The sequence below is a fragment of the Stegodyphus dumicola genome, chromosome X2 (genome assembly GCF_044657685.1).
Source record: "Stegodyphus dumicola isolate Sdum_Otavi_A_Nest chromosome X2, ASM4465768v1".
Taxonomy (NCBI): domain Eukaryota; kingdom Metazoa; phylum Arthropoda; class Arachnida; order Araneae; family Eresidae; genus Stegodyphus; species Stegodyphus dumicola.
Genome location: NC_140781.1, coordinates 40,179,904 through 40,198,716, shown reverse-complemented (window position 1 = coordinate 40,198,716; position 18,813 = coordinate 40,179,904). Strand labels below are relative to the sequence as shown.

Sequence of the window (18,813 nt, the reverse complement as noted above, 5' to 3'; positions counted from 1 at the left end):
AGAGAGTTAAGTCAAAGAGTTTGTGAAATTTCCTCCACATAGAAAAGTTTGAAGAGGTTACTGAGTTTATCACTTATCTCTCCTATCTAACATATAATGGTAAAGCATTCTTTTTCCCAAAGATGTACATGATCACAAAGAAAATTTTCCAATAGCCCTCATAAGCAATATCCTAAATCTTGCGAAAGATCTAAAGAATGCAAAACCCCTCATTCAGAAGGCAAAAGTTAGGAGATATTTGAAAACAGGTACAATACAAACAACAGGGATTTAAGAATTTCCATTCACAGAGGATTGAATCACCCATCGTTTATAAGAATTCATTTCCTCCTTTTTTGAATAGTCACCTACTATGTCATCAACTATGAGCTAAATTCTGTCTAAAACATCAATCAAGGAATGTGAATGGAATCCTATTCATGTTCTTTGGACCAGCAAGCACTGTGCATCTCCTAAGAAATGTTTATTATGTGCCCTGGGTTTTCAAAAATTGAATATTAACTTGTCTTTTATTCGTAAACAGAGGAAAATGTGAAATAAATATACAAGACCAATAACGCAAAAGTGTTTTTCACTATTCTAATAACAAAAACATGTATGATTTTTAAGTGTTCATAATTTTTTATTTAAAAATTGCAGAAATTCAAAACATTTCATTTAAGGACACCCATATAAAGTTCATTACAGTTGATTTTTATACATCTGAAAGTTTGCTATAACCATATACAACAGCATTCAGTGTATAGAAAACTGGAAGAGACCAAACAGTTCATTCATTACAGCACTGGGTTCATTATAAAGGGCTGTGACTGTAGTTAAGTAATAAATTAGTTAGAGGAATATAAGCACTAAGCAAATAGAGAATAAAAGGACAACTACAGCTATAGATGAAAATCAAAATTGCAATTTTAAGCAAAGCAAAATACATAAAAAATAGCTTACTCAGAAGTTACAAAAGCATGTTCTTTTATGGTTCGAATGACATCAATGAATTTAATTTTGCTAGTTAGAGTATGCCCATGATACACATATGGCATTTGATCTGGACCATCCCAAACGTCCACTATAAATATAAATAATTGCAAATTTATTAAAACACTTGGGAAAAAATAATTCATAAATTGCAATACATATTTCTAATATGTTGGGGGAGTTAAAATATATTCATGAGTAACATTGCTAAGTATAAATGCTGAAAAAAAAAACCTTTTTAAGAAGAAAAAGTGCAACACACTAAAATACAACATTTAATTTCCATTCTATTTAAAATTAACTAAGCTGCAATCCTTTCTAATATGAAAGAAATATTGCAAAACAGAAATTAATGGCATTCAACAAACTACTATACGGCAAAAATATATCAGAATAAACATACCATTAATTCAAACAAATATATTGAAAATAAACTTATAAAAACAATGAATAATTAACACATATTAACAGCTTCGATTCTGCAGAAACATGATACTTGTAAAATTTGTACACAGTTTTCAAAATCAAGAGAATCACTAAGGAAAGAAGCAAAACATCAAATTTTGAAAATGTAGCACAGCAATAAAAAGAATTAAAAAATTTATGAAGAAGAGTGCCTAACAAATACAATTTTAATGATGATGCGGCCATCAAAGGATTTCAACATAATCCAGGACTCAAAAACAAATCTAATTTTTTTAAATTTAATTTTAAAAAAGACACACATGTTGGAAATGTAAGCTTCCTTCACATATGTAGAAATTTAGGTAAAGGCCTGATGTAGACAAGTACACTGTTTATGAAGATTCAAACTGATGAATTTTAAGACCATATCACGGATTTTAACAAATTCTCAATTTAGATTTTTCTTGAACTTTGCTAACCTTCTCCCAATTTCATGGATAGGTGCATAGAAAACTTTGCATACCTGCTTTTAGACATAGTCTTAGATGACAAACTGCAGCCTGTTTTAAAAAAAGATTGAGAAACTTAATAAAAGATGAAATATCAACAATTTAATTTTCATTTAAAAAGGTGTAATGTGAAAGACATGTTCAAATGGAATATGCAAAATAGTCAAGACTAGAAAAAAACTTCTGAACAACAACAATAGATAGACCACTATCTTGGCAGAGGACAAGACAATAGTGATCCAATATTAAATATGGCTCTCTGAATCATCTAAGATGACTTCTTTAATTCAATCTCTCTCTCTCTCTCTTTTTAATAAATTTTAAAGCCTCTTCATGTTGATTCTAGATTACAAGTTTTCAAATGATAACATGCATATCCGAGTTTATATTGCCAGAATGGATGAGACTGGAATGGTACCCATCAGAATAAAGAACACAAAGCAATTTCTGCCCAATCCATGTGAAGGGCACTGAGAAATTACATAAACTAGTGCAAGAGCAAGTAGGTATAGAGAACAAAATAAAAGATGCTGTTCGATATAGTGTTATGATGTAATATAATCAATGAAAGTTTTTCTTCTGAATATGAAATGTGAAAACATGTATCAGTTAAACATCCAGCAATTAACTCCTTACGGAACTCAAATGAGTTAGCTAACTTGGGTACACCAAACTAAACTTTTTCTGCTCATCTAAGTTTATATGTTCAAGAATTTATTTTTTTACATACAAATGCAACCAAATGTATTTGGTAAAGTTTAGAGACCACTTAATTTCATTCAAGAAAATTTGCCATCAGCAAGTGTCGGTTATTTGGTTTGAGAATGTGTCTTTTTTACTGTTGCTGAAACAAAGGGCATTGTTTTGATTCCAGTAAGCTGCATTGAATCACAGATGGAAAGTTATTACATGACTGTACATTTGTTTATATTATACAACATTTTTGCAATTTATCTTTATATAACACTATTATGGAAAAATATTAAGACTATTACTTGGTTCAGATTATGAACCTTAAAAACAGTTACAGAGATTTGAAACTTGATGTTTTCTCTGAGGATGAAATTAGGGAAGTCTTGCTTTGGCCCGAGACACTGATATACTTTGCCACAAGATGCTCATCCACCCAAGCTCCAGCTATAAAATATTACCAATTTTAACTATCTGAATTTTGATGATCAACTCATTCAACGCACTGTGTATCAAACAAATAGATACATGACACTATATACTTGTGGTAATACAAACATTTCTTGGTATGACACAATTCCAAATGAAATTAAGAATATTCTTGGCCATTGGATTTTTGCACAGCATAGTGAGAACACCTATATACCATTAATACTGGATGAAAAATCCATTATTGTATTCATCATTTTTTCAGCAATGCATTAGTGTAAAATGACTTCAGATTATAAAATGTCTTACACATTTTTCAAATAACAATTTTTATCCAGCAAATCACCCTTGCCCAAAACAAATCAAAATCTGGTCTCTTTATACCAAGTTTGGTAATTTTATTATACCAGAGAATGTGAAAGTTTATTGTTTTGTAAAGATCATCTATCAAGGGTTCAAGACATTCCTCTCAAAAGGACTAGATCTAGAATTTAAAAAAATTATTACGTGTATCAAAAAGCAGATATGTCCATTGATTTTATGAACTACGCTGAAAAGAATTCTTTTCTGAACAGAGATTTTTTTGTGGATCTCCCAGTGTCACTGCAAATAGATACAAATGAAACCTTTATGGAATAGAGATTATCGTTTGATGATGAATAATTTTTATAACTCACCTGAAATGGCTGATCTTTCGACAAAAAATAAGACTGATGTTTATGGAACATTAAGCATATCATACAAAATAGTACCCAAGAAGTTGAAGAACAAAAAATTGAAAACTGGAGAAATAACTGACTTTCAGAGAGGTTCAGTTTGGTTTATGTGATTACGGCAAAGACTATAGGGCTATCTGCTTATGGGAAGGGCTGCCTTCGTGGAAGACTTTCTAAGGGAAACTGGCTCATGTTACATATGGGGAAAACCATGGAAACAGCCATGCAGCCAGCCCATTTGCGGGATTCAAACCTCATCTTTCAGAACGGAAAAGTCTGGGTAATGAAGAGGAAGAATAAAAAAGAAAAGAATGATCTATCTTAAAAATAAATACCATATTTGACGGCATATAAGACGCACTTTTTTTCCTAAATTTGGTCTCAAAAAAGTTACCTGTGTCTTATACGTGAAGGACACAGGTTAACTTTCAATACTGAATGCTATTTTTAGCCTGGCTAAAGGTTTAGACACACATAACTTTTTCTACATCTACATGTGTGTGGCCTTCTAAATAAGGGTGCGTCTTATATGCCGTCAAATACGGTAGATTACAACCATAGTGGGGGGGGGCGTTGCTGATCAACACTTATCTTTCTTAGTAGTACCCAGAAAGAAAGGCAAGAAATAATGCAATTTTTTCCCCCATTTCTTAGACCTGGGACTGTGGAAATCTTATGTACATTACCAAAAATCTGATGGTAGAATGAATTCACTTGATTTTTGCCTCGAAGTAATAAAGCTCGCCACTGAAAAATACAAACTGACATATAATGCAAGAGCAAACACTTCAGATATCGCAACACCACTAAAATAAGTCACACAACATAGTCCATCCATCATAATGCTAACAGAAAAGGAAGAAAATCCAATCCACCAGTATTTTCTCTGCTCTAGAAAAAGGAATGAAAAGTAAAAAGATTCACAAAGAAACTAAATGGATCTGTTCAAACTGTAATCTTCCTCTTTGTGGAATTCCATGCTTTAGAAGTTAGCACACGATGTTATATATTGGCAAACAAATTTTATTACCATGAATTTTTCATTGCCCAAGTTAACCATTTGGTAACATATTCCATTTTAAAAAAGGGGGGAAAATTGTGTTTCATTTTATGAGGTATGTTTCTGTTTTTCTATGTATGGTTACAATAAAAAATTAAACTGGCATTAAAGCAACCCTATTGTGAATTTTTATTGGTGCATATAGAGGTCAATCAAGATCTTACACAGTTAAGTAAAAACATTAGAAACACATAGTGTACAGCAATTCTACATTCATATAAATTTTTAAAATCTGTCAGGAATATAAGGAAATTCTAATTCTATATTTATAGTGAGAGACTGAAATGCAAGTATATGGCGTCTAACATCATACAGACATAACTATGATGTCTAACATCATAACAGCAAAGCATTGAAGGCAACATGTTGAAATGGAATGCCTTTAGGCCATACATGCTAAAGAAAATTCATTTCTTTTTAATTTACACATAAAAAATCTATAAGCACATCTAGGCAGCTAATCCACAGAAATTATGTTACAGTAGAGAAAATCAGTTATGTTAGAAATCAGACTTCACTATAGTTTCTATCATTAAATTTAAATTCTCAAAGAAAATGTAAAAAGTAACTAAAAAAACACATACGTTCAATACATCGACACCCCATTTGAAGGCACCGGGCATATGCTTCAACAGATGACTCTGATTTAACTTGATCACCAGTAAGATAGCTAAGCAGCAAAGAAAATGGTTGTTAAAAATGTGCATAAATATTTGAATGTATTTGCATAATACAAGCAGACCTTTTTTCCACACATTTATACATACATGTATATGTTTTACTGCTTAACATAAGAAGTTATATGTTCATAACTATTTACAACTTATTAAAAGTTGTGATAGAACTAACGAAAGAAATTCAGTGACATATTGTCAAATCTGGTGAATTATCAAACTTTGCTTTTTAATCTTTCACATGAAACAGCAACAAGTTATAGGAAAAAGATAAGAAATTTTTAGATATCAGTCCACCATTACACTTCTTGTGGAAGTCTGCAGAATTCCTCAGCAATCTACTGTGTTTGATTTTAGCTCAGCAGGACTTCCTGACATGTAGCAAATATTTCAGTATAAAAATTATGGTATTTATTCCAGAACTGGGAGAGATATTCTGTCATTATCTTCAGTGATTAGCCACTTGCTCACAGGTAAGCCTACTCATTGAAATGAAAATTAACTCTAAGAAAACAATTTTATAACTTGTTTTCTACCAAATTCTTCATTAAAGAAGCTATAACACCTTTTCATTTATCAAAATTTAAATATATACAATAACTAACCCAGAAGAAAAGAAAAAAAGACTGAAATTATAATAATTGATCATGACAAAATATTTGAGTTCAGACATATATCAAAGTCAAAATGCTAGTGATAAGGCCATCTCACAAATATCAAAACTTCACAATTATCAAAATCTCACAACCACAAAATAAGGACCCCTCACAATTAACAACAGGAACCTAACTTATTCCAAAACTGAGCACTAGAACTATAGTATATAAAATGCCTGTTCAACCTGTCTTTTAGTCTGCAGAACAGAAAAGGAAACAGTTGTTTCAGCATCATTAACCTAAAATTTCAGCATTCATTTAAATTACAAAATTTATAACAATGTTTCTTACGTATTATGGGATGATGCAATCCAATAATTCACTAATGGTAGTGTCATATCTTGGTACACCTCATTATGTTTCGAGTCCCATGCATCATTCTGCTTTGAAAATAGGAAATCTAAAAACTGGAAAATAAAAGCATTAGAAAATAAATCAGAAATTTTTATTCAGAATAACACTATCTGTAATGAAAATCTTATTTAAGGAATTACATCAATACATAACACAAACTAATAAACAATTTAAATCATTATACTGACAGAAGAATTATTAAATGCACAGAAAGTGGACAAGGCCATGAAATGTTTTCACTGTGATATAGGTATTTACAGATATAATTACGTAGTTTTTTAGATTATAATGCCTAGTTTTATGAACATTTCTTCAAATTGCCCATTCTACAAAACAGACTTTATTCGTTTTACAATATACTAAACAAATTCCTGATCAAATCTATAGTCTGCTTTTATTTTTTCACACCAAATTTAGTTTGCCATGTAGGGCCATTTAATTAACAATAACAAGACATAGTCTTTTTTTAATATTGAAATTTATTTTTCAAAAGTGCCCCAGATTTTCGTTTTTAAAACAGGACTATCCTACAAACAGAAAACATTTGAAAAAGGATGATTACAACATTTATTACTTTAAACATCAGTCCTAAGCATGCATTGCCTATTACAAAGTGTCTTCAAATAAAGTAATTAATTTTGTGTTAACAGTTTCAGAACTGGAAGTAGACTGTATCATAAATATTAACTTTCTATATCAACCCCATAAAACAAAATGTCGAATTAGATAAATGCCCTCTTCCCATTATGCACAATTCAAGTCAAAAGCAGTTAAGTTCCATACAATTATGTGCAAAGTTCAATGAGATTTTCAAAAAATACTTATTTTAAAAGGAATTCACACAATGAAAATAGCTTCTGTGATTTTTGTAATATAAAATTTATTGTGGACTGAAAATCATTCATACTGAATTTGAAATTATAAATTAAGTCTTTTTATAATGATACCTTTCATCATAAAAATAATTTTAGGAAAAACTTTTTTAAATGCGTCTAGATAACCCGTACGTATATATGGGAGTTCATTTATTCAGGACTCAAATTAGTCTTAAGCATGTGCAAGAAATAGATGTAGGTATAATAAATAACTAAACCAATAAAATTCAGGGTTAATTCAGTGCACAACAGAAGCAAGACTAAATTTAGCGGGACAAATCGCCTTTCATCGCCAATCTTATGATACGCAGCCAATAATGTATAGTATTCTAGTATGTATAGTTTTCTATTAAGCTAGGCTAAAATTATCTTTACTGATTCTAAGGAATTTCAGTTAATGTAGCAGGCTGGGATGCTCCTTAGTCTTCTAACTTGATCCAACTTATTATTTTTTGCAGACTGTTATTACAGCAATTTTAAAAAAATTCAAGCTTGAACTTTTGATTATGTTGAAAAGAGTTTCTTATTCTGTAGCTGCCAAAGGATCTACAAAGCAAAAGTATGTTTCGATGCTCATTGAACAAAAACTGGAAATGCTGAAAAAAATGGATAAAGGCATATCTGTCTCAAAATTATGTGAAGAGTATGGCATTGGAAAGTCAACTGTATATGACATAAGAAAAAGGAACTTTTTCTATTTTTATGTGAATTTCGACATCCCACTCACAATGAATAACAGAAAAATTGTTCGTTGTGATGATAATGACAAAGTGACGATTGAATGGCTCAGACAGTGTCGCAGCGAGGGCATGCCACTGACGGATTCAACGCTATGGCTGAAGCCAAAATATTTCATGAAATATACTTAAGAACTGAGAACCCATGTTTGACAGATTGGTTAACCAAATTTTAAAATCCCCATGGTTTAAAGCAATTAAAATTTTCAGGTGAAAAAGCTTCAGCTGATACTGCAGCTGCTCAACTATTTGCAGATGAATTAAATGAAATCATTACTTGTGAATAATTATCTCTGGAACAAATTTACACCGCTGATGAAACTAGTCTTTTCTGGCACTATGTACCACGAAATAACTTAACAATCTCTACAGGAAAGGCTCCAACTGGTGTCAAAAATTCCAAAGTGAGACTACCAATTTTAGCATGTGCAAATGCTGCAGGAAAGCACAAGTGCAAACTTTTCATAATTGGAAAACATACACGACCTCGAGCAATTAAAGAAGTAATAATTTCCCCCCTTTTATATCCTGCAAATAAAACAGCATGGATGACATAAGCATTCATGAATGATTGGTTTGAAAATCATTTTATACCCGAGGCTCAGCAGCATTTGAATTCGATTGGTTTACCTGATGTGTCAACAATAGTCCTGATTGTAGACAACTGTTCAGCTCATACTTCACTTAAAGTTTTAGTGAAAGAAAATGTATCCATTTTATTCTTTCCTCCAAAGTGTCCCTCTGTCATTCAGCCTTTGGATATCAGAATAGTGCATGTGTTGAAACGCAAATATAAAGTAGCATTTTTAAAATCCATTTAATTTCTTGAACAATGGCAAAACTTTTCAATATTTTAGAATAAAATCTTCTCAGTGGAGCATCGCAAGATCGTGGGAGGATGTGTCTTCAGATACTTTAAAAAATGCTTGGCATAATTTATAGTCAGCTGCCATGTTTCGTGGTAAGGATGATGAAGATGATAGCTGTGAATTTGAAGGTTTTTGGATATTGCAAGCTAAAGGCGACATTTTCCAGTTAATGGATTTTGTAAAGAAATGTGGAGAAGTGGCAATAAATGAAGATGATATAACAGAAGATTTTCATTGTGATGACAATGCCCTAATCATCAATCAATTAACTGATGGCGAAATCTGTAGTCTGGTTCTAGATCCAGAAAATACCGCTACTGATAGTGAAGAAAGTGATGGAGATGTTATTGACAACGAAACAATTTCGATTGACAAGTTAGTCGGAATTCTCAACACAGCAATTAGGGGACTTAAACAGTGGAACTTTGTACCTGAACAAGAAATTATGTGAATTTATAGAATTAAAGTATTAGCACAAAAAAGGGAGCAACTTAAACAACTGACATTGCAAGAAATGTTTAACAAAGTAAACATATAAATATTAAGCTTTTTTTTTTTTTTTCTAAATTTTGATACTCTTTAGATCATAAATGTTCTTTATTTCATAAATTATGATTTCATATTTTTAATTGTACAATTTCTGCATGCCATCTTAGTAGATTCAAACTGATGATTAAATATCTGGAAAAAATCCCAAATCTGGAATCACTGAAGTCCTGATGAGTCCGGATCTCGGATTTTGTACTGTATAATGTATAAAAAAAATATTCACTATCTGCACAGATTTAGTAATTCTTTCACAATGCAAATTTTCTTGATTTCTTTCCCAATTTTAATGCATTTTTTGAAATTTTGTAAACATCAACTATATGAATTTGAATTATTCCTATGTTTTCTAATTTTTATTGCAATTGTTATTTTTCCTGTTTAAACAGTTTTAGTACTGCCTTCACTTTGAGCATGTGTTCAGGAGCACATGTTCAGAAAGTGGCCTGAGAGACAACTCATAGCTACCATCAGTCTAGGGGCATTCATGTTCAATCCAAAGGAAGCCACAGAGTTTTGCAGCAGCACCTCTTCACTGACAAAATACTTTTCTGAGTCCATTCATGGCAACATATCTGCGCTGCTTCCGGTGCAGTCACATAAATCTTTATGTATGTGGTAGGGAAGGACCAGCAGACTACTATAAATTTGACTGCCCACAGGCATCAAGATACCACTTTAAAATACCAGCTTCCACAAATTGGTCAGTGTGGGCCACTAACACTAGTAGTAAGAGATCTGTGCAAAATAAAATTGCTTCAGTCATTATATATTCTGCCACTGCCTATTCAGCCATGTCAAGCTCCAGGCAGCTTGCCCTAAACATGTCCACAATGTAAGGTTTCTACCACAGACATACAGCAGAATGCTCCCCCTCTATATTCAATGCTGTTACCCATACTCAACTTTGTGAATAGTTTTGAATTGATATGTGTATTTTTAATTTGATCATTTATAAAATGACCATATGTTTAGATAATATGCCCTCCAATATTAGCTTATGCATTTGCTGCAATTTAACCTCATTCATACACTGCTGTTAAAACTGTCTTTCCCTGAGTGCTCAAAGTGATTTGGGTGCTCAAGTCTTCTGTAAACCAAAGTGTCTGGTCATCATTAACTAATTTCCAAGCCGTACGAGGTCAGATCACCAAAACTAGTTGCACTGTCATAGCCTTAGTATCTTCCAATGAGCTGGCATCTAAGCTCTTTATGGCTAACACCTCGAATTAAGGCCAACTGGAGTGGTGACTAGTTCCATCTTCAACTGAATGAAAATATACTGGAAAATCCAAACCACAACTTTGAATTACTCAAAGATTCCAAGACACATGCACTTGACTAAAGAACACATGTATAGCACTTCCTAGTTTTTTTCACCACTGCCTACAGTTGAATGATAAAAAAAATATTTATAGATGAACACCCTTAGTTTGAGAACGAATATTATGAATGAATACAAGAAAAATGCATTGTGCTCTTGTGTAGCATTCTCTCAATGTGCAAACAGCACATAAAGAAAATGCTTCATAAAAAAAAATCTGTAATGCCAATATAAATGAAAGTAATCTACATGTAATTTACCCCTTGGGTACATTTGACATCTGACACACGTCATTCACTTTCCCCCCCCCCTAGGAGCTGATGATGTGTCTAAGATGTCAAACCAAAAATTAAACTCTTGGGTACATTTGACATCTGAGAGACGTCATTCACTTGTTTTCCCTAGGAGCGGATGACGTGTCTAAAATATTATTTGAGGTTAGGCAATTTCATTGTAGCTTGTATCAGTCATAATAGAAGAGACAATTACAGTATTTCAGTGAACATTATTTGCGATACACTACCCCATTATGTCAAAAAGAAAAAATATATTTTATGATAGTGATAGCGAAAGTGAATTTGAGAAATCTAAAGAAGAATTGCTTAGTGATCCTGAAATTGACAATTACAATGAAACACAAAGCGAAGGTGATGAAGACGATATTGAACTAGAAAATTATGACAATTGTAATATAATATCAAGGTTTTCAAGATGTACAAGACGTCTATTGAGCAGTGATAGTGAATCTTCTTGTGAACCAGAAAATTATGACAATTGTAATATAAAACCAAGGTTTCGAAGATGCACAAGACGTCTATCCAGCAGTGACAGTGAATCTTCTCGTGAACCAGTATCAGAGGAATGGATTTGGGATGAAGAAAATTTAGCTGATATAAAAAGTTTTTCTGAAATATCTGGAATTAATCCTTTGAACCTGTGTAGACTAGGTAGTAAATCTTACGCCTTTAGATGTTTTGAAAGAAGTCTTGAATGAAGATTTTTGGGACACTACAGTAGAAGAGACGAATAGATATGCCAGACATGTGATAGAAAAAGAAGGTTATGTAATAAAAAAAACCCAAAGGTGGTTTCCTGTAAGTTTTGATGAAATGAAAGCTTATATTGCATTATGCATCTTGATGTTGCAAATGAAGAAGCCAAAAATGCATATGTATTGGTCAAAAATGTATACAATAAGTACTCCAATTTTTACCATGCCATGCGATAGGTTTTTTTGATATTTCAAGCTTTCTACATTTTACGGATAATGAAAAGGAAAATAAAGATGACAGAATAAGAAAGATTAGAAATATAGTGGATTACATAAATAACAAATTTTGTTACTTTTATACTCCTGATAATGAAGTAGCTATTGATGAATCGCATCCAAAAATTATATCCGTTCCACATGCAAATATTTTCTCAAATAAATCCGTACCCAAGGGGTTAAACACCTTCAGCTTCACAAAAGTTTGTAGTGTTAGTGTAGATTCTTGGTTACAGCACTATTGGTATAAATTTTAGGTCATGAAATTTCTAAATCTAAATTATGGATGTTGGCTTACACATGGATCAACTACCTTGCAAAAAATTCAGGTACTTTTGTGTTAGCTAGCTGCAATTTCTAATATTGCCTTTCTTTATTTCTTCAGTTTACATTTCTTAAGTTCGTAAATAAAATTACTTGTTTAAATGAAATGAGTTGTTTATAATGCTGATTTGTTGCATTGTCGGCAAAATAAAAATCCTGAGGTTGGCGACATTTGCACCCGATTTTCTCTTATCTGGAACTTATTTCTCATTTATGGGAAAATACCAAAAAGCCAGACTGTTCCAGCAAACAAAATCACCTATACTTTGAAATGTGCCATATAAGAATTTATCCTCCTTATCTTAAAGGCAAAAAATAATTTGGCATAGAAAATAAGATCAGCACAAATACCACAGATCGTATACAAGAGAACAAATGAATGGAAAAAAAGTGCTAGCTCCAGACAGGGTTACCCATATTAAAACTACTGTTGTTGGCGTCTATTGTTTTTACAGCAATTTGATAGAAAAATATTCCACCCATTTTACCAGCTTAGCAATGATTTTGCTCTGATGGCAACATATTCGAAAATTGCAGTTTCCCCCCCCCATTTTAACTTATATCCGGGTTTTGATTTTGGAGTAAATATTTGAAAAAATTCTCTCAGCTTATATATGGATTGGCTTATATTCGAAAATAGTGTTAGTATAAATCCTAGGATGAGAGATTTGGTGACTTACCCTGCCACTATCCTATTAAGTTTGCTTTTCTGTCGCAAACTACCCAATGCACACACATAATAGAAATAAGATACAATACTCTTATTCGTTCATTTTAACATAAAATGTTAATGATAAAAAATAATTTTAATGGTGAACCTCAGGTACAGTGAAGAATGGCTCTTGAACATCTCGGCTAGGATCTTGTAGATATTCTCGCATAAATTTGCTAACTTTTTGCTCATTTAATGCATCTGGATCCTAGAACACAAAATTAACAGCAATGTATGAAAAATGACACAGAAACAGATGAACATGTACAAAAATTCAGAACTATCTACAAATATTTAAATCTAGAGATTTCATATTACTTAGTGAAAATCTGCTTCACCCTGAGGTCAAGCCGAAAACTTTGTATTGATTCATTCAAATTCTTAACTTGTTAACCTGTTAAATCATTTTATATCCAATGGAACACATATAATTTAATTTTTTATTCAGAAGACACAAGCAAAATGCACATTTTTCAATAGCTTTCATTTATTTTTTACTAGTTATAAAAGTAAAAATATTGTTTAAAAAATACCTCGATCAAAAACAAAAGAATATCTTAAAAAATTTACACACTAACAAAACACAATACCTGTGAAAATTTATTACTTATTTTTAAAACTGATGTGGGAACTTGTGGCTGCAATATTTTCATATCAGTATGGGCATAACTAATTTTATACTTACTATGTTCACACATAAAATTGCACAGATGATAAACTTTAAAAATCTATCTATTGATGATTTCTGTAGACATAGCTGTTTAAATTTGTCAATACTAGTTTTTTTAATCCACAAATGCAAGCATTTCCAATTAACCCCTTAACGATAGGTGTATCATATATGCAACAGTACTTAATCCTCTTACGTCATGGCATGTTACTTAGCACAACTCACCTTGGAGATGGTGTGTTGTTGCAGTACAATCTCGCATGACAGGTTCTTTCGCATCGCTAAACCTAACTTTAAAAATAAACATTAACATTTTTATATCAAATGTTTTGATTTTTTCTGTAATGGTATCTAACAGTAATATAATCATATATACAGAATATCAATACATTCTGAAAAAAAATTAATTTAAAATCTAAATGCAAAATAAAATATTTGACTCATCTTGATGAACTGTAAAAAACTTAATTAATCTTTATCTAATCATACGTAAAAAATAATAAAATATATGATTAAATATTATAGCATAAATGATTCAGAATTGAGACAGCGCACAATAATCTAGTCGCTATAATTTCATTAGTTATGAAGCATATTTTCAGTTCAGATTTTTTAGTTATTCCCAGCAGAATAATTAATCCTAGGAATCTCCTCATTTTAGGCACATCTACAGGAGCATGTTGATTTTGGATGGAGTTTCACTCATCTTTCGCTCACAGATATTATTAGTTTCTTCAACTATGTTCATTAGATTATCGAAAAATGGTGAAAACATAAATTTCATTCACATAACTTTGAATTACGTTTACTTCCGCAAATCCTGTAAATTCATAATGCTTTAATTACTTAACAGATCAAGTTCATGATGGAGTAGCCACTGTTCTGCTGGATTGTGAGGTGAAAGCAAAACAAGATTCCAATTCAGTCTCTGACAAAATTTTGGTATCAAAATCACTATTCTCACTTAAATCTGGAACTTCGATGTCAAAATAGTCATTCCTGGGCTCGAATCGACACTCATGGGCTTTACAATTTGAATATACTCTTCTTCTGTTAAAAACTCCTCTTAGACATTGCATTATTAGTTTAACTCTCTTAAGTGGCACAAAATACTTATGTCTGCTATCTAAAGAAGATACAAACTGGAGTTCCTACAAACCACAGATCCACTCCATATCTTCCCACATGAAAAAAAAAAAAAAAAAAAAAAAAAAATCTGAAGCATCGGAAACTGTTCAATCTTTATATCGTGCAGGCATGAAAGTGCAAGTTGGCAAAAGAAGCTGAACAATGCGCGGACACAAAATTACACAAAAGCTAAATGTGCACGCGCAACCTAAAACAACACATTTTAATAAAATATCAACCTTTTAATATAAAAAGTATTAAACATACACTCACGTTTGTGAAAATTGCAACACCATGAAGGACTTACGCGAGTGAGCTGAAATTTTCAGGAAATGCAAAGTAGCGCATGATATGCAAATGATTAGAATTGCAAATCCGTAGCGCATGCGTATGCTGAGCAGCGCCCTCTGAACGGCTGATGGATCCGAATAAATAGACGGCTGTAGCGAGGCATGTATGGTTATCGGTGGTTATCTGCTAGTGGTAAACGTTAACTCAATCTGTACTTATGCCTCGTCGACGAAAGAGAGCGAGATTTGAACAACTTACAGAGTTTGAACGAGGGAGAATCATCGGCCTTTGTGAAGCTGGATTGTCGTATCGTGCAGTAGCCTCTCGTGTGCAGCGTAACAGCAGCACAGTGATGCGCGTTTGGAAGCAGTGGACGGACGAGTGTCGGACAACTCGGAAATCCGGGAGTGGACCCCGAAATGTGACGTCAGCTCGCGATGATGGACACCTGGTCCGCATGGCGCGGACGGACCGTACAGCTTCCTCTAGACAATTGGCAGCACTGTGGTCAATAGCTACAGGTGTTTCATTGTGTGCTTCATCAATTCGTAGACGTCTGCTGCAGTGTGGACTGCGCGCACGGACTCCTTTATACAGGATCCCCCTAACGCACGACCATCGCCGCCTGCGGCTACAATGGGCCAATCAGCATAGAGACTGGCGTGCTGATTGGCAGCATGTCGTGTTTTCTGACGAATCCCGCTTTAATTTGTGGTACCATGACGGCCGCATTCGTGTCAGACGCTATGCCGGTGAACGCCACCTTCCGGAGTGCATTATCGAACGCCACAGTGGACGAACACCCGGAGTTATGGTCTGGGGCGCCATAGCATATCATAGACGATCTCAATTGCTACGAATTGTGGGCAATCTGAACAGCAACTGGTATATCCGTGAAGTTCTACAGCCCGAAGCTGTTCCCTTCCTTCAAAGCTTGCCAGGCGCTGTATTTCAACAGGACAATGCCCGCCCTCATACTGCTCGGATTGTTAAATCCTTCTTTGCAGTGCAGCAGGTACAGCTTCTTCCTTGGCCTGCGTGTTCCCCAGATATGTCGCCAATTGAACATGTGTGGGATGTCATTGGTCGGCGTCTTGCTCGTGATCCTCGTCCTGTTGCGTCTGCAGACGAACTTTGGGTACGCGTACAAACGATATGGAATGCTCTTCCTCAGTCAGACATTCAAACTTTGTTTGACTCCATGCCACGTCGTGTAGCAGCACTTATTGCGGCGCGTGGTGGCCACACAAAATACTGATTCTGATCTCTTGTTCTTGTTTGTTTGCTTTGAACATTTAATCATTTATTTGTACCACTACCACTCAACTGTGTATTAAATTGCATTCAATTATGACGATTCCTTCTTGGTGTTGCAATTTTCACAAACGTGAGTGTATAATTAAACTAAAATAATACTTGTAGTTATTATTTTGCTATTAATTTTACCTTCCACTTGTTAAAAAAAATCAGTAAATCACCAAGAGATTGTAATGAATTATCCTTCTTTAAGATGCTCTTTATGTAACTTAATTTAACAGTTAATACATGAATACTGTACACAACATTACAACATACTAATATACATATTTATGTTATATATTACTGCCCATTTTCAGGCAATGACAAGTTTTAGAGATAAAATATATATATGTATATAACTGTTACTATAGCTTTCAATTATCTTCACTTTTAGTTCAATAAACAGTATATAACACCAGAAAAAGTAGTCATGTGAGATAATATAGTTACAAAATAACATATAGTTAAAGGAGGAATATAAAAAATAACTATTTTGTCTCAGTCTCACTCGATCCTGATTAAAAATTTTTAGGGAAAAAGCTTTTTCTTTTTTGCTACTTTTGCAGCCAACTTTTTTAATTTCCATTTGCGAGCTAGTCTCAATTTCTTTTCAGCAGCTTTTATAAATCTATTGATACTTTTTTTTTATTTTCTTCTTTATTTTCTTCATTTTCTGCAATGTTTAGTTGCTTTTTTTTAAGATTCGCAAATCTGAACTTATTTTTTTCTTCACTATCTATACACCAAGCTCTGTGCTCATGATTCGGATTTAAGATATTCATACTGGAAAACTTACAGCCACAAACCAAAAAGAAATAACATAACAATCTATGCTCAGAATTACAGTATGCCACTTTATACACGCTAATCCTCGCACGTGCTCTGGATAACATCAGTAGGATATCTGTATGTCCAACAGATGGTGCCAGCACCAATCACTGAAATTACTGAAGTCAGCTCTCGTTTGAAAGTTGCTTGCTCTTCTTTGATTCGATATTCGTACGCATCTAGTTCCGCCTTTCCACATAAGCCCCACCTACTTCACCTTGATGTGAAACAACGCATTTTGCAAAGTTTTTTTTACAAAAAAAAGAAGAAGAGTGAGAGCACGTCCTCCTTTTACACACACACACACACCCATTTGCCAGCTGCGATTTCTCAACGGTTCTGCATTGATCTCAGAAACAGCCTGGGTGACGTTCAAAAAAGCGGAATTTCGCCTTTTTCATGCTTGATCATGTGAAGCCTCAAATGTGCGTCAGCTGGGTCTTGTTTACTTTTTAGCATCTGCTCTTACATCTAAATGAATCACCAGAATCAGAAAGTACTTCATGAACACAAGGTCAACAATGCATATGTTCAAATAAGCTAACTGTAGTGGACATGAAGTGCCATCTAGTGATTTTTAAAAAGTTCTAAAATAATGTTATGTTTGAAAGTGCATATATGACACACCTGACTGGAAGATCAATGCACGTGGCGATGCACCAGTGTATCACCCGGCTGCTAGTGACATTTGGGACTGATGCATATACCTTCTGCAGAAGGTTTTCAGTTCAGCAATATGACATGCCAAAGGGGTTAAACATAAAAAGATAGCTCAGAATTCTCTCATTTTTGGAAAATATTCACTCTGGAAACAGAATTTCCTTGAGTTTTGTTTTTAGCTCTTTATCTGCACACCAGACTAAACAGTTTAAGTAAAAAAGGATGTTCAGGTTTTTCATATGAAATTTCAAAAGGATGAACACACATTATATTATTATGAAAACCATTTTGGTCATTTCAAAGTCTGCAACTTTTTCTTTAAAGAAAACAGAAATTTCTTCTCACAACCAGATACTGTGACTTTCAAACATTATCTTGCCATTCAGAAAGTGATATGTGTTATCACTCTGCAGACGAGTTTTGAATTAGCAACGATCCCACTACAAGAGATCTCTACTGACTGATATTTAAGGTATGAATAAAAATATCAGTCAGAAAATGTCATCCACAAAACCATTTTATTATCTTTACATTGACAAACTGATTTAACTAAATAATAGTTCATGTGTAAGATAAAATAACACACTGAACAAGTATTTATTTAGAATTCAAACAACAAATTCATTTTCGCTTTGGCAGCTGAGGATGATGCTTTGGTAAAACCATCAAAACTAGTCCTGTGAAAATTTGCAAATATTACGCTGACTTTTGTTTGAATTCTAAATTAATAGTTTATGTCTTCAAGCAAAGCTAATATGTGATGAAATACATTACCTCAGGTTAGCGACTATATTTCAGACAAGTATATGTCACAATAT

General features: G+C 33.2%; 1 protein-coding gene across 4 annotated transcripts in view; it reads right to left on the bottom strand.

Annotated features, from left to right (window-relative positions):
- Positions 1–18,813, bottom strand: part of sl (small wing phospholipase C gamma 1) — a 326,005-nt gene that overhangs the window by 244,185 nt on the left and 63,007 nt on the right. For all 4 annotated transcript variants that reach the window (XM_085809362.1, XM_085809364.1, XM_085809363.1 and 1 more), the window contains exons 7-10: positions 13,226–13,327; positions 6,403–6,518; positions 5,366–5,451; positions 943–1,063 (exon numbers count right to left, since the gene is read on the bottom strand). In XM_085809362.1, the coding sequence (XP_085665488.1) occupies positions 943–1,063; positions 5,366–5,451; positions 6,403–6,518; positions 13,226–13,327 (425 nt within the window). The remainder of the gene's footprint in view (positions 1–942; positions 1,064–5,365; positions 5,452–6,402; positions 6,519–13,225; positions 13,328–18,813) is intronic.